Source organism: Chiloscyllium plagiosum, unplaced genomic scaffold (genome assembly GCF_037043375.1).
Source record: "Chiloscyllium plagiosum isolate Xiang-an unplaced genomic scaffold, Cpla_swu_hap1 HiC_scaffold_32, whole genome shotgun sequence".
In the NCBI taxonomy this organism is placed as follows: Eukaryota; Metazoa; Chordata; class Chondrichthyes; order Orectolobiformes; family Hemiscylliidae; genus Chiloscyllium; species Chiloscyllium plagiosum.
This window is the reverse complement of record NW_028270170.1, coordinates 13,027,364-13,049,515: the sequence shown is the minus strand read 5'-3', so window position 1 is coordinate 13,049,515 and position 22,152 is coordinate 13,027,364. Positions and strand designations below refer to the sequence as shown.

The following is a 22,152-nucleotide window of genomic DNA, read 5'->3' as shown; positions in this document are numbered from 1 at the left end:
TAGTGGATAGTTTAGAGTATGGATTAACACGTCGACCAATCCAGGTAGGGTCAGCAGATTACCTTGCCTGAAGGATATTGGTGAACCGGATGGTTTTTGTGACAATAAACAATGGTTTCATGGTGGCAATAGGCTCTTAATTCCAGATTTTTGAAATTGAATTCAAATTCCACCATCTGCCGTTGGGAGACCCAAGTCCCCAACCCCAGAGCACTACCTGGATTTCTGAATTATTAGTCCAGTGACAATACCACTACACTTTTGCACTTGCCTCCCCCCCCACCCCTTCTGCTTTCATACAGTTACAGTAAATTTTAAATGGAAGCACACACAGGCTATAATTGTTAGTTTTATCTATGAAGTCATGTTAGACAATAAACCACAATCATTTTCTGATTTTATCTCAAACCTTAAAAGAAAAGCATTGCCTATTTTAGAAGGCAAAAAGTGAATGATCCAATTTACTGACTCAGGATTTTCAATAACAATAATACTTACTTTGTTTGCAGCGGACTTTGCAGGTTTCAACCCAAAGTCAAATTCTGAATCTGAGTCAGAGTCCTTCTTTCTTTTAGTTTTTTTAGTCTTCGCTGGTGCAACTTTCTTTGTAACATTGTCATCATCAGAAGATGTTTTATTTTTTGCTTTCAGAGCAGTCTTGGAAAATTTTGGAGCAGCCTTTTGTTTGGTGAGAACATCAAAAATGGAAGGTTGGTTTTCATCTGTAAATGATTAGATTTTAGATGTTGCATTACTATTAGAGTTTTGAAAGGTACTCTTGATTAACTTCCCTGTAATTTTATCATGGAAGCTAAATGCAAATAAATTTACAATAAAATGGCCCTTTTCCCTGGCTGAGGAGTACAGCCAAATCCCAATTTTGGGTTTGTACCGGGAGCCAATTTCCTTTTTGTCTCAAAGTGACTAGAGAGCAAAACTGAGAGACCACAGTGGGTGAAGGAGACTGCTTGGATGAAATATACTACTTATGAAATTGTAGAATCCATATGGTGCTAAAAAGGCTATTCAGCCCATCAAGTTTGCACCCCCCACCCTACCCAGACCCCAACATATACCCATATTTACCATGGCTTGTTAACCTAGCTTGCACATCCCTGGACACTAATTTGTTTGGCCAATCCACCTAACCTGCACATCTTCGGACTATGGGAAGAAACTAGAACACCCAGTGGAAACCCACAGACACGGGGAGAACACGCAAATTCCATATAGACAGCCACCCAAGGCTGCAATCAAATTTGCGTCCCTGTTGCAGTGAGACAACAGTGGTAACCACTGAGTCACCATGCCATTCATATTGCACAGGCTATTTTATTTTACATCCAGACAGTTCAATCTTCAGAAAGGCAGGTGCTTCCTGTTGCTTGAGAATAATGTCAATGTTCTGTGTGCTCATTTCATTCATAGGTAACTTAGCCATAAAGAAAACTGTCTCAGTACTATCTCTTGCAGCCTTTTCAAGGCAAGGCTTTGTTAAAATAAAAAAAAATACTTAATTAGATTTAACTATTGGTTCCTGGAGAGGACATTAAAAGGAAGACTTGCTAATCTTGTAGCAGATTTTATAACAATCGAGTTTCTCAAAGTGCTTTACACCAAATTTGGATTGGACTTTAGAACTGTTGTCATTGCTGCAAATTAGGAAACCAGTTTTGTTGTAATGCATTGCATGAACAATGTAGATAGCCTAAAACAAATCTCTCAAAGAATCAGTCCGTCAGTAACTTCAAAGACTAGCAAAATATTTATATTATAAACTCAACGATTAAATGATCAAAAACAAACACTTCCAATAGTAATGGCGCTTGATGTTTGGTCTCAACCAAACTTTTAAATTGATATCTATATTATTACTAAGCATTAACCATGGACTCTACTCCAAATTCAACATATGTCCAAAATAAAATGTAAAATCAGATTCATTTCTGATATTTTTTGTGCAATTATGGACTGCTATTTTCTCACCATAGATTAAAGAACTATGCAGATTGCAATCCATATCAGATCTTTATCAGAAGAGATTCACTTGCCTTTTTTAGAAACAGTGGTGGGTTTCTTGCCAAGAGCACGTTTTTTTGGTGCTGCCTTTTCTCCAGCTGGTTTGGCTGCTGCTTTCTTTGCTGTTGGTTTATAAGTGTTGGAATGGATTGGGGGAACTTCAGGTTCATTAACAGAATCAGAAGAGGATAAAACCTCATCAACAATTTGAGGAATATGCTTTTCCATGTCCTCTCCGACTGTGAGAAACAATAATAGATCTTGAGATTAGGAATGCTTTATTTTATGAAGATCAAGATCCCAAATCTTGTCAAAAAAATGTATTTACATATTAATTTTGTTTTCCTAGCAGGTAGCACTAATATTTTTCTCAAAAGGAGAAACAACACCGTAAAAACTCATGTCTGTACTATAATTAGCAAAGCAATTTTAGCAGTTTTGTAGGCTTACCAAAATATTACAAGTTCATTAAATAAATATGAATATGTTATATGCATTGATCTAGGCCTTCACATTTAGAAAGACACTTTCAGCATTTTGGATGTGTCAGACCTTAATGTGAACTGAATCCTAAAAAAGCACTATGGTTTTTAAAAAAATGTGAGAACTTTCATATCAAATCTGGATCCTTCTTTCATCAGACTCCACTAAATTCAAATTATTGCACTCAGGCAACAAGGTTTAACTACAAGTCAATTTCTAAAATTTCTTTTAATCATCTTATGTTAAAACATAATTTACTACAGGAAGTTCCTTATGCCCTTCAATAAACCAACAGATGCCATGCTAACATAACTTAGTTACCATCACCTGTAACAAATGACTATCTATTAATTGTGGCACAATGCAGCAATTGAATCTGAAAATTTACAAGTCCAGAACAAAAGAAAAATATGATCATCATTGGTATGGTATTGACTGTATTAAGATTTCACAGTTATGGGTAAGGTAACACCCTTCATAAAAAAATATAACTACAACACCAACCACTAACAAATTCAAATAATGAAATTTGTTTCTATTAGTTTGCATGCACTTTATACATATAACACCAAGTTTAATAACTGAGTAGTTACTGTACATATTGTTCCACACTATTTTACTTGTTGGGAGTATGGTTCCACTGGTTTTGATCAGACTTCCTGATGTGCCTGATTTCATGAATATTTTACCACAGGGGAGTACCTGAACACATTTGCTCATATATGCATATTATAACAAATCAGTGAATGACAAAGAGGAAATAATTATAACCAGTTTCCACTTCTAACCCAAAGGCAAAAAGGTTAATTTTACATCTGAAACCAACTAGTCAACATATACAGAACAGATTACAATTCAAATGCAAGGCTGACCAGATATTATGAATGCATTATTTTGATTTAAGAAAAACTGAACCAATCATGCTTTATTTATCTTTTTAAAAAAAATGATAGTTCCTTAAAATTACTACTGATGAAAAAGAGATTCACTTGCATGTTTTCGAAGATTCCTGTGATGATTGGAAAATTTCATTCTCCTGGGGAACAGATTTTACTGAAGGCTTCGACTGGGCTTTTCTGCATAAAAATATTACATTTATTATGAGCAATTTACTTGAACAAATTCATCAATGATTTTAAATCTAATTTTCATACTTACTTAAGGGTACAATTTGCCTTTGGTTTGGAGAATTCAGTACCACTGTCAGAAATATGACATTCATCATCACTTTCCACTTCACTCATCATTTTATCACCATTATTATCATCCTCATCAGATGATTCAAGCACATATTTGGCCTTTGAAGCTGTTACAAATACGGAATAGAAAACAATAAATTAACATAAATTTCACTTGGAAAGCTCAAATTAGAAACGTGAGTAGTGATTGGGAAAATACAAATAAATTTGGGGAGAACAAAACAAGGTCAAAAATTTAAGTATGCAGATGTGAATTCAAGTTTGAAGTTCTAGTTTAGCATATTTCTTTTGGGAAATCCATTTGAACGAAGTTAAAGTGCCAAAGTTTTGGCTCCATCAAGGAAGGTTTGATACTAGAAAAGTGAAGATCATAGTAAGAAAGAAAACTGAGGCAAAGGTGTTGCTGAGCACTGATTTCACTGACGGATGAAATTTCTATCATTGAATCATAAAGTGGTAAAGCTAGGAAACAGACCCTTTGGTGCAATCAGTCCATACCAAACATAATCCCAAACTAGTCCTACCTGCCTGCTCTTGGTCCATATCCTTCCAAACTCTTCCTATTACCAAATATCGGTAACTGTTAAACATTGTTTTCATCTTTTGACTAAATATATCAACAAGCATTGGTTTTATTGGAAATCTCCAAACATATGTCTAATTATTGAAAGAATCAAAGCCCTAAATGACGTCAACTCGTTACTGTCAGTAGCAGCTTTTCTATGTTTGTTTATAAAAGTATGATCTTGGTTACTTAAAATTGTGCGAGAGTTAATTTTGTAGACAAACAAATTAAAACCTGTGGAAGATTTATCAGAATTATTATGGTGCACAAGGAGTCATTAGGTCTACTGTGTCTGCACTGGTTCTCCAAATGAGCACGAAGGCTCAGTAGTATGTTATTTGAATAAAAACAATGATACACTAACCTCTTGAATACCTTGATTGAACTTACCTCTATTACACTTCCAAGCAGTGCATTCCAGACCTTAAAGTGCAAAAAAGTCTTTCTCACATGGCATTTGATTCTTTTACAAATTATGTTAGATCTGCAATCTCTCAATCTTGATCATTTTAAAAGCAGGAACGGGTTCTTTCTCTCTACACTTCTCAGATTTTGAAAAGTTTAGGGTTGTTAAGAAAGCATATGGTGTTTTGGCTTTCATTAATAGGGGTTTCGAGTTTAAGAGCAGCAAGGTTTTGCTACAGCTCTACAATCCCTGGTGAGACCACACTTGGAACACTGTGTCCAGTTCTGGTCACCCTACTAAAGGAAAGATACAGAGGCTCTGGAGAGGGTGCAATGAAGGTTTACTAGGATGCTGCCTGGACTGAAAGGCTTGCCTTATGAAGAAAGGTTGAATAAGCTCAGACTTTTCTCTCTGGAGAGAAGCAGGAAGAGAGGAGACCTGATCGAGGTATACAAGATAATGAGTGGAATAGAAAGAGTCAATAGTCAGAGACTTTTCCCCAGGGCAGGTTTGAATAGCACGAGGAGTCATAGTTTGAAGATGTTAGGAGGAAGGTATAAAGGAGACGTCAGAGGTAAGTTCTTTACGCAGAGAGTTGTGAATGCATGGAATGCTTTGCCAGCTGTGGTGGTGGAAGCAGAGTCATTGGGGACATTTAAACAACTGCTGGACATGCACATGGATAGCAGTGAGTTGAGGGGCGTGTAGGTTAAGTTACTATGTTTCATATGAGGATTAAACCTCGGCACAACATCGTGGGCCAAAGGGCCTGTTCTGTGCTGTATTTTTCTATGTTCTAATTTTCCTTTTAACCATCTCTCCAATGAAAATCAGTCCATTTTTTTCTAATCTACCTCTGTAACTCAGGTGTCTCACCTCTTAAACCATTCTCATAAACTCTTCTGCATTCTCACAAATTTGCCCACATCTTTCCTGGCACGCATATAGCATTAGTGTTACTTGCCAATGGAACTGAACACATTGGGAAGCAATTCATTGCTAAATTTGTCAGGGAATGACGCTGCTGAATATGACTGCAAAAACACTATCCTCACCAAGCCATGCTAATAAGTTAATTGACTTGCACCAGGCACAACCACCTCCTTTGTGCTAGTTATGACTATTAAGTAGAATTTTCCCTGATTCCCACTGATTTAAAATTTTACCCAAGATCCTTGATGTCTCACTTGATTAAATGTTACTCAATGTCAAAAAGCTGTTACTCTTGTTGCAGTGCTGTTCCACAAATGTCAACTGTTTTCCAGAATGTGGATTAAATGGTCATATTCCCATGCGAATGCAAGCGTTTTGGTGGGCATACTTTGACTTGTTAATACTGTCAGTGCAATTCTCTATTTTTCTTTTTCCAATCCTCCTGGGGTAAGCAATAACCTAATGGTATTATTGCTGGACTGTTAATCCCAGAGACCCAGACAATATTCAGTGAACTTGGGTTTGAATCCCACCATGGCAGATGGTAGAATTTGAATTCAATTAAAAAAGACTGAAATTAAGAGCCTACTGATGACTATGAATCCATTGACAATTGTTGGAAATGTCCTTTCACTAATGTCCTTTAAGGAAGGAAACTGCCACCCTTATGTGGTCTGAGCTACATGTCACTCCAGAACCACAGCCAATATGGTGGACTCTTAACTCCCCTCTGGGCAATTAGGGATTAACCATAAATGCTGCCCAGACAGTGATGCCCTCATCTCATGAGTGAATAAAGAATAAAGTAGATATCCTGACATTGTTGCAAGTTAGCAACTGAAACCTTTTGATCTAGACCTCCCTCCCTAACAGTATTGTGGGTATAACTACAAAACTTCAAGAATGCTTACATGAGCTCTTGTATACTATATATAAATGATTTAGGAATTCAACTCTGCATGTGACTGTGTATTCATACAAGGCTAATATTTGCAAATGACCTTCACAAATCCTTAAAAAGCTTCCCCCATCAAATATTAAACACAAATATGGATTGAAAAGCACTACCTGCAGCCCTCTGTTGTTTCTGTCTGGGAGGAAGATCAATAACCTCCACGTCATCGTCTGATTCTGACATTGAATCTGAATCGGACCAAGGATTCTTTTTCTTTGCAAGAGGTTTAAATTGAAGTTTAGTTTGTTTCTGAGCTGTTGGCTTTGTCTTGGTCCCTTAAAAAAAAGTTGAATCTGTTCAGCAACGGCATAATAAGCTCATTCAAATAGAATACGTCCTCATAAAATCAGTTAGTTGCAAGATTCTAGATGGCCTATACCATAAAAAATATCATTTGATCTTGTTTTTTTAAAGCCCCAGCATTCTATCCAACTGGATTAAAAATAATGTCTCTTATGGAGCGGGGAGGAAAGAGGCTTCTGACTAACTACTGGTTCTCACTAGGCATGATTTCTATATCTGGGCCTGCCATTGTCCTCCAAGGAGGAGGAAGATGCAGTGGCCTTTCTCTGAAAGTTCGGCTGGGGGTGTTGTCTGGCCATCTTTTCAGCAAACAGACTTTTGATACCAAACAACAGCAGACAATTCCATCTTGTCTGGTTCTGTGGCGTAATTTCCAAGCCAATTTATATTTGGCAAAGTATGAAATACATGCTACTTGCTCCATTAAACATTCTATACACTTCTTGTGTCAAATACAAGATGATCAATTGTGGCCAATCCCCAGAAGCTACTTTCTCCACCCGCCCCCCCCAGCCAAATCAAGGAGACATCTGAAACCTCTGCGCAAGGTGGCTGCAATTGGGTTCAAGTTGAGTGGAAGAAATTAAAGCTGAGAACATTCTATTGTTTGGCATGCTTGTGTTTCCAGGTGCCAGTTCCTGTTTGAAGAAACCTAAGCAATTCTGGTTTGATGACAATTTAAAAATACTCACCTGCTTCAGTTTTCACTTTCTTGGAAATTCGTTCTGCAAGGTTTGCATATTCAGGAGAACTTCCCTCTTTATCACCGAACTCCATCTTAACAGCAAGAGAATCTGTTTCACCCTATAAGATATTCAAGATATTAACAAACTCCATCCCAAGTCACACCAAAAAACAACTGTCTAACACTGCAGGTTAACAAGATCAAAAATAGACTTGAAACAAATGGAATTTTGAATAATATATCACTTGTTAATATGTACTATCACGACATTTATACCACAACAAACAAATAAAACAAGCAACATTAAAGCAATTTCTTTAAAAGTTATCCAAAAGAAGAAAACAAAGATGGTTTTCAAATTGCAAGGAGTAAATCAGACTTAGGAGTTCAGCTAAATTCACGGATTTGTGAAGGTTTGTAGCTCAGGTTGAGGTTTGCTCGCTGAGCTGTAGGTTTGATATCCAGACGTTTCATTACCTGGCTAGGTAACATCATCAGTGGCGACCTCCAAGTGAAGCGAAGCCAGGTAATGAAACGTCTGGATATCAAGCCTACAGCTCAGCGAGCAAACCTACACCCTAAATTCACTGATTTCTGCTGATGCCTCACCAAGTTACAGTTTCTTTGGCTGTCACAATTCTGCTTCCTTCCGCTTCAGAAAGACTGTACGCATAAGTACAGCACTTATCCAACATCCAGTTCACAGCACAACACACTGTATTGACCATGACTTTACCTTTCAGCAATCACTAAAGGAACTCTGCTTTTGTTTTATGGTAAAGATCAATGAAAATCTAAAAATTGTGGTAAGAATCAAACTAATATTAAGCCAATATTTTTTCATTAATTATCATGCAGTTACCTCCACCACCAGAAAGCAAATGTAAGATTATCATTAATTTGGAGATTTAATACAGCAATTTACTGACCATAAACTTCCTATTTTGTGGCTTGTTAATAATGTTCACTGTTAGGTCTAGAACATTTTGTACAGTGTATTAATGTCAGCACCAAGGCTGAATCACAATAGCAAAACTATTTTAATTTTGATGATTTCATGGTCATTCGTTGAAATCCCTTAATTGTAGTTTAAAATTAGTTTTTAGCAAAGTACCAGAAGCAGATAAACTCACCTTTCCTTTTTTCTTGATATTTTTCCTGGTGGCCTCTGTCTTCATAGCAGAAGTAACTCTGGGGACAACCCTTCTGCCGTGAGGAGATGGCATAGTTTCTTCCAACTGCAGCTTCCTCATTTTACCCTTACCACCTTTACCTTTAACAGCCTTACCAACGTGAGCCAATTCATCTTCTTTCTCCTGCATCTCCACACGCTGAATTGAAATAAAAAAGAAAATTGTGTTGGAAGTTGAAAATACATTGATCCCTTCAGTCAGGAGACAAAGATCTGTATTACATACATTTTTGGGGATGAGCGATTCATTGAAGAAAATAAAACATTATATAAACTCTCACAAAACAGCATTTATTTTTAGTAAATCATTTTTATTGTGCATGATAGTATTCCATCCTCGTTCAGTTAATTTTGGAATCTTTCACTCAATATAATGTAACATCTACTAGCAAACTCAACACCCTGTGCTAGCTACTGTCAGTTAATATAAGAGGGCGGTGTAAGAAGAGAGAAAGAAATACCAAAAGAGCAGCAACTAAATAGAGGCTTGAAAACGGTCCTTGTTGCAACCTTTCGTGGGTAAAAAATTTCGGTTCAAAACCAGCACCCATATCCAGGTGGTGGCCAAATAAGTCACTGGCACCATGAAAATGAAGAACATAACACCTACTTCAGATCCTTCAATGAAATAGTCAGTGAATAGCAGAGCAGATGCAAGACAAAAAATATTAATCTACACGTGCATTTATGGAAAACAAGTCAAGAAAGTAGACATTTTACAGAACTTCACATTATGTACTCGAACAAATAAACAATTAGTGTAGCTATTTGACAGCACTCATTTCCCCACTGCTCATATTAATTTGCAGGATCAGAAATGTTTAATGCAGTTTAAATTTGCAAGATCACTGGCATTAATGAATAGTAAGGATTTGGGACATCATTTAAAGAATAGAGTGCACAATCTGAACTGCATATTTTCTTTTCTTAACTGGATCAGCTAAAACTACAAATATTGCAGTCTATAGCTCCATGCTGAGAAGTGATATCTTCCTTTAATATGAACATGCTAATTATCTTGTGCTAAATATTTCTAACTTGCAACTTCCAAAAAATGGTCAATATCCTCACAAAGGTCAGTATGAAGAGGAAGGGCAGGGATGAGAGAAAATTAGGAAGCAATTCCAATTTAATTCATTCTTATAAGTACATTAATAAAATGCATTTCCAATCATGCAGTAACAGTTATAGTACCTCAAGCTCCTCGATGAAGGCTGCCAGGTCTTCCTTCCATAGGTCCAACGGGCTTTTCCTTTTCAGACATCTCAATTCGGTTTCCTAACATAAGAGAGTTTGGAATTACAGACCAAGAAACAGAATTAACAACCTTTTCTGAGTTATGCTCTGCAAACTTGACGTATGGGAAATTAATTTCATACAGGGGGCTCTCAAATTGTTGTTCGGCCTCTAATTTGCTGAGTGAAGGATCCAACATCTGCTACAGCACAGGTAAAGGATACCCTTTGTTTGTTCTTACCCAATATGGCCAAAAATGATCTAGTTTCCTTCTTGCCATGTTTGGATCACTTGCTATGTCAGTACATAAATACAGATTATCAACATTTCCTCAGGGGATGTCAGCTACACTGCTTAGAACAGTATTTATTGTTGATCCCAAATTGGCCTTGAGAAGGTGATGGTGAACCATCTTCTTGAACCACTGCAGTCTATTTTGTGGAAAGGAGTTCCATGACTAAAGAGCATCAATTTAGAAACAAATGCAATGGTAGCTACCGCTTGAAGACAAATACCGATCAAAAACAGAATATCAATGTCAATCCCCATGAGTCTACATAAACCTACTTTGACATCTCTCTGCTTAAGCAGTTCATCCTTCTTTTCCTTAGTCAGATACCATAAGGGCATGTTCAAAAGATAGTTGAAATCTGCCCCAGATGAAGTGGTGATTTCCTCTTCTTCCTCTGTATTTTCCAGCTCAGATTCTTGCTGCTGTCAAAAGCAATTAAAATAGTTATTCAACAAAACATAGAGTGCATCTTTAAATATAAAAGTAACTCCACACATTTAGCCGAGATTTGAACTTTCACCTTAAAGCAGATAAATTAAGTTTTCAAATTGACACCATGATTCTCTGAGTTCAAATCCTTACCATGGGCACTCTCCAGGGCAGGAAAAAAAAATTGCAAAATTTTCAATTGCTAAAATAATAGATATTGCCAGAAAGCAAATATGTTTATATAGTTATCGATTACTACTAAAATTTGGTGCTATAAACAGGTTTCCATGAAACTTCTAATAAATCCCAAACAGTAATCAAACTGCTTTCTTCAATTCCTTCAGAATTTTGAAAATTACATATCAATCCAGCAAATATTCATATTTATTGAAGATTATTGAAGAATATTGGGAGTTCCAGACCAATACAATTTCCAAAGTGTATCAGAAAGATTTATATTTAACACACATGCTTAAAATCTGCAATTTTTAGTGTAAATTAGTACACTGCAACTTCATTCATATACTTCAGTATTCGACATTGCCTGCAAATCCAGTGTAAGACACATCATTTTACATAGAGTGCAGGTTTCACAGTTCCAAGGAATTCAAAACAATCAGTTCTTAAAATAGTTTACAAAAATGTTTGTGGAAGTTGAAGCCCCTAATTACCATTTTTTCCAATCATTTCATCCTGTTTGATCCTGAGCCAAATTTTAACGCCTATATATTTCCAATCACCAAGAAAGCCACTTCTAACTCTGTAATGTAATTTATCACATCTCATGTTGTATGGTCTCTCACTCCTGCTTTTGTCACTTCTTGACACGATTGTTCCAATGCTCTTCTGGCTGGTCTTCAAACTTGCACTCTGCATAAATTTGATCTCATTCAAAACTGCACAGCCCATGTGTCAATTTACATCAAACTCCTTATTCCCATCACTTTGACCTGATTCAGCAATTGGCCCAATTTTCTCTCCAGGTCTTCTCACCCCACCACCTTGGTAAAGCTAAACTTTACAAATTTTCCTAGATCACTGTACTCATCCAATTCTGTCTCCTGCACATTCTAAATTTCAATCACTTGATCATTTGCAATCATGTCCCAACTCCTAATCTCTGGAACTTCCTGGTTGAATCTCTGTTTTCCTTTAAGAGGAAGTTGGGAACCTACTTCTTCAATAATGCTTTAGCACTATTCTTATACCCTATGTAAAACTTAGTTCAATAGCGTGACTGTATCGGCGCTGCCTCATGCTCCCACGAGGAGGTTGAACAGTTCATCCACTTTACCAACACCTTCCACCCCGACCTCAAATTCACCTGGACCGTCAGACTCCTCCCTCCCCTTCCTAGACCTTTCCATTTCTATCTCAGGTGACCGAATCGACACGGACATTTACTATAAACCGACCGACTCCCACAGCTACCTAGACTACACCTCCTCCCACCCTGCCCCCTGTAAAAACACCATCCCATATTCCCAATTCCTTCGTCTCCGCCGTATCTGCTCCCAGGAGGACCAGTTCCAAAACCGTACAACCCAGATGGCCTCCTTCTTCAAGGACCGCCACTTCCCGCCAGACGTAGTCGACGATGCCCTCCACTGCATCTCTTCCACTTCCCACTCCTCCGGCCTTGAGCCCCGCCCCTCCAACCGCCACCAGGACAGAACCTTACTGGTCCTCACCTACCACCCCACCAACCTCCATGTACAACGTATCATCCGCCGTCATTTCCGCCACCTCCAAACGGACCCCACTACCAGGGATATATTTCCCTCCCCTCCCCTATCAGTGTTCCAAAAAGACCACTCCCTCCTTGACTCCCTCGTCAGGTCCACACCCCCCACCAACCCAACCTCCACTCCCGGCACCTTCCCCTGCAACCGCAAGAAATGCAAAACTTGCGCCCACACCTCCCCCCTTACTTCCCTCCAAGGCCCCAAGGGACATTTCCATATCCGCCACAAATTCACCTGCACCTCCACACACATCATCTATTGCATCCGCTGCACCCGATGTGGCCTCCTCTATATTGGGGAGACAGGCTGCCTACTTGTGGAATGTTTCAGAGAACACCTCTGGGACACCCAGACCAACCAACCCAACCACCCCGTAGCCCAACACTTTAACTCCCCCTCCCACTCCACCAAGGACATGCAGGTCCTTGGACTCCTCCATCGCCAGACCATGGCAACACGACGGTTGGAGGAAGAGCGCCTCATCTTCTGCCTGGGAACCCTCCAGCCACAAGGGATGAACTCAGATTTCTCCAGTTTCCTCATTTCCCCTCCCCCCACCTTGTCTCAGTCAAATCCCTCGAACTCAGCACCGCCTTCCTAACCTGCAATCTTCTTCCTGACCTCTCCGCCCCACCCCACTCCGGCCTATCACCCTCACCTTGACCTCCCTCCACCTATCGCATTTCCAACGCCCCTCCCCCAAGGCCCTCCTCCCTACCTTTTATCTTAGCCTGCTGGACACACTTTGCCCATTCCTGAAGAAGGGCTTATGCCCGAAACGTCGATTCTCCTGTTCCTTGGATGCTGCCTGACCTGCTGCGCTTTTCCAGCAACACATTTTCAGCTCAATAATGTGACTGTCAAGTGCCATCAAATATTCACTTTGCTAAAGATGCTATTAAATACAGGGTTTTGTTGTTATCCAGAATATTTTAAAACTTAATAGATACAAATCGTAATTTCAACCTCATGTTTTCTAATAAGTATTTTGTTGCAAACAGCTCAAGTTACAACTGAAGTCACTGGCATATCACCTTATCCTGAGACTCTTTCCACCTTTTCACAGGATCTGAATCATAACCTCGGTCGATCAGCAACTGGATCAATTCACGTTTTGGTTTGTTTTCTGTAGGGGTAAGAGGATTATAAAACGGAAATTAAGACTTAAAAAGACTATCAGATGAAGAGGTACTCTTGCACATTAAATAACTTGAAGTTCAAATAGAATTCTGTACTTTAATTTTATATTAAAATACATGGAAAAAACAATATGTTAGAATATCGAATGGTAGAAAGTAAATCCGATACTTGCCTTCAAAATTTTGATCTACATCACAATTTGGAGTATGAATAAGACCAAAATGAAAGTTAAATAGTTTTTAAAAGACATACCAATGACCAATGTGCCTTCAATCTTCTCCAAGATAAAACGAGCTTGGTTGCTTAATTTTCCATATTCTGCTCCTAGTAACCCCTCAAGCCAATCCTTTCTTAATCTGTAGTATTTAAGCCGTAAGTCAAAGAACTCCTTCAGTATGTCTTGCACATTTTCATACTTCTTCAGACATCCAACATGGTCGAATAACACCTAAAAAAAAAAAGAAGTAGTGGGCAAACCCAGAATATCTAGAGATATTGTGCATGTCCCAACCCCACCTCTATACATTCTCAATGTTTCAGCAAAATCTGGTCAGATCCAGTAATTTACTCATATATTAATTTCAGTGGAATTGGACACCAGCAGTGGGGATTATGAGGAAGGAACAGATATATCAAAGGAGGCCTAAGTTTTGCTTCTGGAGTTCTAGACAAGCATCTTTGTCCCACCTGATCCTTAGGGACATCTAAAGATTAGTTGCCTCAGTCTGCTATAGTCATAAATGCCTTTGTGACAGGTTTTGAAATTTGGAAAATAAAACCAGGGTAAGCCATTTGGCCCTTTAAGCTTCCTCTACCATTCAATATGGTAATGGCTGGTCAACCAACTCACTGTCCTGTTCCCCTTTCCTTCCCATACTCTTTGATTCCTATAGCACCAAGAACTATATTGAAAACGTTCTATATTTTGTCCTCAACTACTTTGTGGGAGAAAATTCCACAGGCTCACCACTGCGTGAAGAAATTTCTCCCCATCTCAGACTTAAATGGTCTCGCTCATATCCTTAAACGGTGACCCCTAGTTTTAGATTCCTCAGTCATTGCAAACAATCCTTCAAGCATTTAGCTTGTCTAGTCCTTTTCGAATTTTATAGGTTTCTATGAAATCCCGCCCCATTCTCATCAACTCCTCTGAATAGAGTCCCAATTGATCCAATCTCTCATCATACATCAGTCCTGCCATCCCAGGAATCAATCAGGTAAACCTTTGATGTACTCTGTCCAGAGACAAAAATGCACACAATACTTCAGGTGTGGTCTCACCAAGGGTCTGTACAATTTCAGCTTGACATCCCAATTCCTATACTCAAATCCTCTTGCTATGAAGCCAATATACCATTTACCTTCTTCACTGCCTGCTGCAGCAGCTTGCTTACTTTGAGCAACTGGTGTACAAGGGGTACCATGTCTCAGTGCATGCCCTACTTCCCAATCTATTGCCATTCAAGTAATAATCTGTCCCTATGTTTTTACTACCGAAGTGGATAATGTTAAATTTATTCACATATAACTTCATCTGCCATGGATTTGCCTACTCACTCAACTTGTTCAGTGTCTCTACATCCTCCTCACAGTCCACCCTCCCACATAGCTTTGTGTGACCTGCAATCATTCCTATATATTATGAACTGCTGGCATCAAAGTACCAATCCCTGCTGGACCCCACTGGTCACTGCCTGCCACTAAGGAAATAAAAACTTCATAAATTCCTACTTTTTGTTTCCTGTCTGCCAACCCGGTTCACATCCATGTCAGTGCACTACCCCTACTTCAATTTTATATGCTAATATTTATGCCATACCCTATCAAAAGCCTTCTGAAAGTCCTAGTAAACTACATCCACCTGCTCTCCTTATCAATTCTACTAGATACATCCTCAAGAATTCCAGTAGATTCGTTATGCATGATTTTCCTTTTGCAAGTCCATGCTAACTCTGTCCAACTCTGTCACTGTTTTTCAAGTGCTCTGCTATTATATCTTTTATAATGGACTTTTAACATTTTCCCACCAATACATTGTCAGTCTAACTGGTCTATAATTTCACTGTACCTTATTTAAATAATGGACTTACATTAACTACTCTCCAATCCATAGAAACTATTTTAGGATCTATAGAATCTTGTAGTATGACCACCAATGCATTCACTATTTCTAAAGCCACTTTGTTAGGTAGTCTGGGATGTAGATTATCAGGCTCTAGGAACTTGTCAGCTTGTAATCCCAACAATTTCCACAACAGCATTTCCATACTGATACTAACTTCCTTCAGTTCTTCTCTCTCACGAGACAGTGCTCCTCTACATTTTTGGGACACCACTCCTTTGTGAAGACAGAACCAAAATAAGTATTTAATTATCTGCCATCTCTTCGTTCCACATTATAACTGACTGTAAGAACCTAAAATCGTTTTCACTAATATTTTTCTCTTCATATACCTATAGAAGCTTTTGCATTTCGTATGTTCCCCACAAGCTTACTCTTGCTCTCTATTTCCTTCCTTTTAATCAGTCCCTTGTCCTCCTTTGCTGGAATGTAATCTGCCCCCAAACCTCAGGTCTGCTGCTTTTTTGCGGCCAATATATATGCCCTTTTCCTTGGGCTTCATACCATCCCTAATTTCTCTCTTTAGCCATGGTTGGGCCATTTTTCCCATTTTGTTGTGTCAGACGGCAATGACTAATTGTTACAGTTCCTCTATACGCTCTTTGTTTGAAGCTATCTATCCATTATCATCCCTTTATATAATGTTTCCCAATTTATCATAGTCAGGCGATGGAGATCACTGCTCCCCTATTCAGCTCTCCAACTCAGTCAATATCAAGACAATACCAGGAAGACTGCATGAGCAGAGGAGGATGGTTTTGAATGGGAAAATGAAATAATAGGGACAAGGTAAATAAATATGTCAACACTTAAAAAAAATACATATTAGTTAGAAAGAAAGAAAATAAGGTTAAAATAAATTTAAAGACACAATTCTATAACCTGACTCTGTAGTTTAGAGTCAGCATTGAAGCAGCTTATCACTAATATCAGTGCCATTGTGTGTCAATGCACATACTTCAAACAAATAAAATGACCAGCCTCTGGAGACTAATGGATTGCCAAAAGTTTTTTTGCTGTTGGTTCTGATCAAAGAAAATTTTCCACAATGCATTAATGATTATATAGGTCTTCAAGTTGTACAGGCAAATGGTGATGAAAAATCATTACATGGAGATAGTCTTTAACAGCCTTCCGCATTTTTCTGTCAGCAGAAACTGAAGTGCAGATTCCACAGCTTTTGAGGTCCTACCCAGGAGTACAAACAACATTCTCTATTTCTGGGCATAGATGGGTGTGTGCAAGTGTGGTAATTTAAGAACATTAGCTAAAACAGAATCTGCAGGGTTACTGTACAGCTTATACACTGGTACAAGTGTCAGTTTTGATAAACAAAAATTGCATATATATAAAAATGTAAATTACTGTACCATTGAATTGCACGTGAGAGGGGCATTTAGTTTGAAGACTTTGTGCAGTCCTGCTGCTTCTGCCTCAGCCAGTTTTTGCTCAGTCATTGTCACTATGAAACGTACACTGGTATCAGTGTGGTATTCCTTGTAACCAGTGATCAGTGATGGAGTCTTCTCTGTTCCATTCAACATCGGTTCTAGTACCTGTTCTTTGTATGTCTGCATAAGATATAACGGCAATGGGAAATGGCTTCATAGAGTTATTTGGTTTAAAAAAAAATTATTTTATAAACTCAAGGTATTCATATACAAGCCTGATACAAATATAGCCTCAAAACAATGCTGACACAGTCAAACATACTTACGCTGTTTATTTTAAGTATGTGTAGAACTATAACCACTACCATTTAGATTACTTACAGTGTGGAAACAGGCCCTTCGGCCCAACAAGTCCACACCGCCCCGCCGAAGCGCAACCCACCCATACCCCTACATTTACCCCTTACCTAACACTATGGGCAATTTAGCATGGTCAATTCACCTAACCTGCCCATCTTTGGACTGTGGGAAGAAACCGGAGCACCCAGAGAAAACCCACGCAGACACGGGGAGAATGTGCAAACTCCACACAGTCAGTCGCCTGAGACGATTTCTCAGTTACAAGCCAAACATTGTTTCAAAAATCCATGCAAACAGAGAAAAACGACAAAAACTCTAAATTGGACATTGACAGTAAAATTCTGCTAAAAATCTTTCCTGTGCTATTCTTATACAACAATTCCTGTTTAGTAACCAGGTCAGAAATCTCTAGTTACCTGAGTCCATGTCTTGACTGGAAGTTCAGAAATTTCTATTGTTGTGGTATCCAATACTGAAATTTCACCATTAATCATGTATTGATTCGCACCCAACTCAAAAATTGTACCCTTGAAGTTCTTGTAATTAGGAAGCTATTGGGAAACAAATCATCATATATATCAGTAAACTGACATGAAAAAGTTCTGTAAAACTGAATATATTTAGTACAAATGATGCTATTAAATCAGTTTGAACAGATATTAATTAAAGTAGAATCCCCCAAATTACAGAACTCTTTCCAACAAATTTCTTATTAGTGAATCAATTATGAGGACGACAATTGTTTTCAAACTGGGACGGTAGCACAGTGACAATATTATTGGACTAATAATAGAGAGGCCCAGACTAACACTCACGTCATAGGAGTTCAAATCCTGCCATGCAGCTAGGGGAATTTAAATTGAATTAATAAATATTAATCTCATTTATAACTAGCATGAAACTACTGCATTATCGTACAAAAACAACTGGTTCACTAATTTCCTTCACCAGGGAAGGAAATCTTCTGTCTTTACCTACATGTGACTCAATTTCCACACCAATGGTTGACTCTTAATGCTGAAATGGCTTAGTAAGCCACTCAGTTGAAGGTATATCACCAAGGCTGCAGGATGACAAAAACTGGATCCCGAATACTGAAGGGTATATGACATTGAAGAAGAATAGGTAAATATGAAGGGGTAGCACTGTTGATCAAGGATAGTATTTATTCAATAGTTTGAATTAATCTAACTTCAAATGATTGGGGACACAGTTTCTAAGAGCAGCATGCTCTGTGACCATGCAAGGGAGAAGTTATATTGTGCAATATTGAAGTATTATGATGACAGATCATAACCTGTATTGTGCAATATTGAAGTATTATGATGACAGATCATAACCTCAGAGTAAAGGCACTCCTAGGTAACAGTGATCACAATATTGGTTGTACTTTACATCCACTTTTAAAGATTGCATCAAAGACATCTATGTGGGCATGAAAGCTGAGCTACCTGAAGTGATATGGCAATAATTGGCTAGGGAATAAATCAATAGACAGAAAAACAGGCACTTAAGAGGATATTATAGAACATTCAGAATAAACCTATTCCTCCAAGAGAAAACTTCAAAGTGGAGGACCAATCATTTGTAGGTAACGAATGAAATTAGGGAAAGTATCATATATCGAGGAAAAAGCAAAACCTACTCAAATTGAGTGGCATGTCAGATGATTGATTGGAATATAAATAAAGGAAGAGAACAATTAAAAATGTTGATCAGGATGAAGAAATTATGATTATGACAGGAAGCTAATTAAAACTATAAAAATGGACAGCAAGAATTTCTACAGCTACTTAAAAAGGAAAAGACTAAATAAAGTGAGTATTAGTCCTCTAAAGAGAGGGTGAACCATTAATAGTTGATAAGAAAATGGCAGACAAACTGAACAAATAATTTGCTTCTCCTTTCTCTACAGAGGATATAAAAAAGTCTTGTAATAACTCTAAATTAGGAAGTGAAAGGGAGAGAGGAACTTAGTGAAATTATAATTAATAATGAAGCAGTACTAAGTAAACTGAAACAGCTATGAGCTGGCAAGTCTCTGGGTCCTTCCTAAGGCCTTAAAAGAAACAGCTAGTGAGGTAGGAGAAACATTGTTGTTAATTTTCCAACACTAAAAGTTCCAAACCTTTAACAAATATCACCCTTTCATTGAAGGGAGGGAGACAGAAAACAAGACACTATTGGTATTTTACTTGATACCCTTCATTGGTAAAGTGTGAGAACTGATCATTAAAGAGGTTATAAAAGACCATAACAAATAGGAACTGGAGAAGACTGCTCGGCTCCTCGAGCCTACTCCATCATCCAATAGAATCATGGCTGACCCGAGATTCCTCATGCCCATTTTCCTTCCTTTTCCCTGTAACCCTTGATCAAGAATCTATCCCAGCCTTCACTCTTCGCTGTAGCAAGGAATTCCAAAGACTCTCAAGCCACAGAGAAGAAATTCCTCTCATTTCAGTCTTAAATTGACACCTTTTTATTCTGAGACTAAGACATTTGGTATTACGATTCTCCCCCATGAGGGGCAACTACTTTGCAGCATTCACCCTGTCAAGCCCCTTAAAAATCCTAAATGTTTCAATCAACTCTCATTCTTCTAAACTTCAACGAGTCCCAATCTGCTCAGCGTTTGCTCATAAGACTATGCCTGCATACAGGAATCATCCTAGTGAACCTTCTCAGATCTGCAGGGTACTTAGAAAATTTTAAGATAATCAGGAAGAGTCAACATAGTTTCATGAAAAGGAAATCAAATTTAATCCATAGTTCTTTGAAGGAGCAGCATGTAGATAAAAGGGAGAATGGAACTGTATTGGTTCTCCTTAAGGTATTTCTACAAGGAGTTACATCAAAGGTTAAGGCAGAAAGTAAAAGCTCATGAAGGGAATAAAATATTTGCATGGATAGAAGATACAGTTTGGCAGAAAACAGAGTTTACATCCAATGGTCCTTTAGCAGGTTTTAAAGAATGGAATACTGCAAATGTCTTGCTGGGGCCTCAATATTTTAAAACTTATATTAATGACTTAGTTGCAGTTGACGCCAAGATAGGTGATAGGAAAGCAGATTCTGAAGAAGACAAAGAATTTGCAGTTGGAATATAAATAGGTTACGAGTATCATAAAATATACAGCACAAAGAGGCCCAATGGGTCTTTACTGCCAAAACAAAGCTAAGTCTATACTAGCTCACTTTCCAGCACTCGATGCACAGCCTTGAGTATTAAGACACTTTCAGTGCTCATGCAAGTATTTCTTTTAAAGTTGAGGTTACGCACCTCTACTATCCTCCCAGGCAGTGCATTGCAGACCCTAATTACCCTCCGGATAGAATTTTCCCCCTAATATCTCTGATTTCTATCCACCTATTCATGCCCTTCAATCTTGTTCACCACTATCGGGGACTGCTCAATCTCCCCTGCTCCAAAGAAAACAACTTGGACTCCATTTCCTGGCAACATCCTGGCGAGCAAATATCAGACAAATGGAATATGACATGGGAAAATGTAAAGTTGTTCACTTTGGCAGGGAGAATATAAAAGCAGGGTATTGCTCAAATAAAGATTGACTGCTGAAATTCAAGGTAGAAAGGCAACCAAGTGTTCGAGTCGAGCATGTAATCAGGGCAGCCATACTTTATTACAAGAGGACTAAAATTATGGATGTCATGCATCAGTTATCAGGGCATTAGTGAGATCACAACTCAAATACTGAGTATAGTTTTGATCTTCTTATTTAAGGAAGTATATAAGTACATTTGGAAGTGGTTCAGAGGAGATCTACCATATATGAGCAATGAGTAGCTGGTCTTTTTAGGAAAGGGCAGACAGGCTGTGCTCATTTTTGTTGCAGCTTAGGAAAGTGAAGGGTGACTTGAGTGAAATGTATAAGATTAAAAAATGATTTGACAAGGTGAACATGGAAAGAATATTTTCTCTAAGCTTTTGCGACTTTGTGGAATTTGAATCTTATTAAATGGCAGAGAAGACTCTTGGGGCTAAATAGTCTTTTTCTGCTCCTGTTCATATCTTCAAATAAATGACAGCCTTGCCAATGATGCTTCTACCCAGAGAACAAATTATAACAAAGATCCACAGAGATCTGTACTTTATGGAGACTCCACGAAATAACGTAAAAGAATTTATATTCATTTCATGGTATAGAACTTAAGTTTTGCTGAGAAAGACACATTTTGTCAAAATTTTTAATCTTGCACTCATTAGGACATTTTGCAAGAACACCAATTCAAGGGGAAAATCGTATTTCTTCTGCATGACAGGTTGAGTCCGTGATTAAGAAAGCGAATGCAATGTTGTCAATTATCTCAAGAGGATTGGAATATAAAAGCACTGTTGTGCTACTGAGACTTTATAAAGTTCTGGTTAGGCCCCATTTGGAGTACTGTGTCCAGTTTGGTCCCCACACCTCAGGGAGGACAAACTGGCACTGCAGCGTGTCCAGCGGAGATTCACACGGATGATCCCTGGAATGGTAGGCCTAACATATGAGGAACGGCTGAGGATCCTGGGATTGTATTCATTGGAGTTTAGAAGATTAAGGGGAGATCTAACAGAAACTTACAAGATAATACATGGCTTGGAGAGGGTGGACGCTAGGAAATTGTTTCCGTTAGGCGAGGAGACTAGGACCCGTGGACACAACCTTAGAATTAGAGGGGGTAAATTCAGAACA

The 22,152-nt window shown here is 38.3% G+C and overlaps 1 protein-coding gene across 3 annotated transcripts in view; it reads right to left on the bottom strand.

The window, feature by feature from the left end:
- Positions 1–22,152, bottom strand: part of top2a (DNA topoisomerase II alpha) — a 59,671-nt gene that overhangs the window by 6,613 nt on the left and 30,906 nt on the right. For 2 of the 3 annotated variants that reach the window (XM_043674888.2, XM_087977798.1), the window contains 13 exons: positions 17,872–18,006; positions 17,075–17,275; positions 13,835–14,030; positions 13,477–13,568; positions 10,544–10,690; positions 9,935–10,018; positions 8,682–8,879; positions 7,556–7,667; positions 6,674–6,835; positions 3,661–3,808; positions 3,496–3,578; positions 2,052–2,258; positions 499–722 (listed from right to left, as the gene is read on the bottom strand). In XM_043674888.2, the coding sequence (XP_043530823.2) occupies positions 499–722; positions 2,052–2,258; positions 3,496–3,578; positions 3,661–3,808; positions 6,674–6,835; positions 7,556–7,667; positions 8,682–8,879; positions 9,935–10,018; positions 10,544–10,690; positions 13,477–13,568; positions 13,835–14,030; positions 17,075–17,275; positions 17,872–18,006 (1,989 nt within the window). The remainder of the gene's footprint in view (positions 1–498; positions 723–2,051; positions 2,259–3,495; positions 3,579–3,660; positions 3,809–6,673; positions 6,836–7,555; positions 7,668–8,681; positions 8,880–9,934; positions 10,019–10,543; positions 10,691–13,476; positions 13,569–13,834; positions 14,031–17,074; positions 17,276–17,871; positions 18,007–22,152) is intronic. The other variant, XM_043674889.2, reaches the window with a different exon arrangement.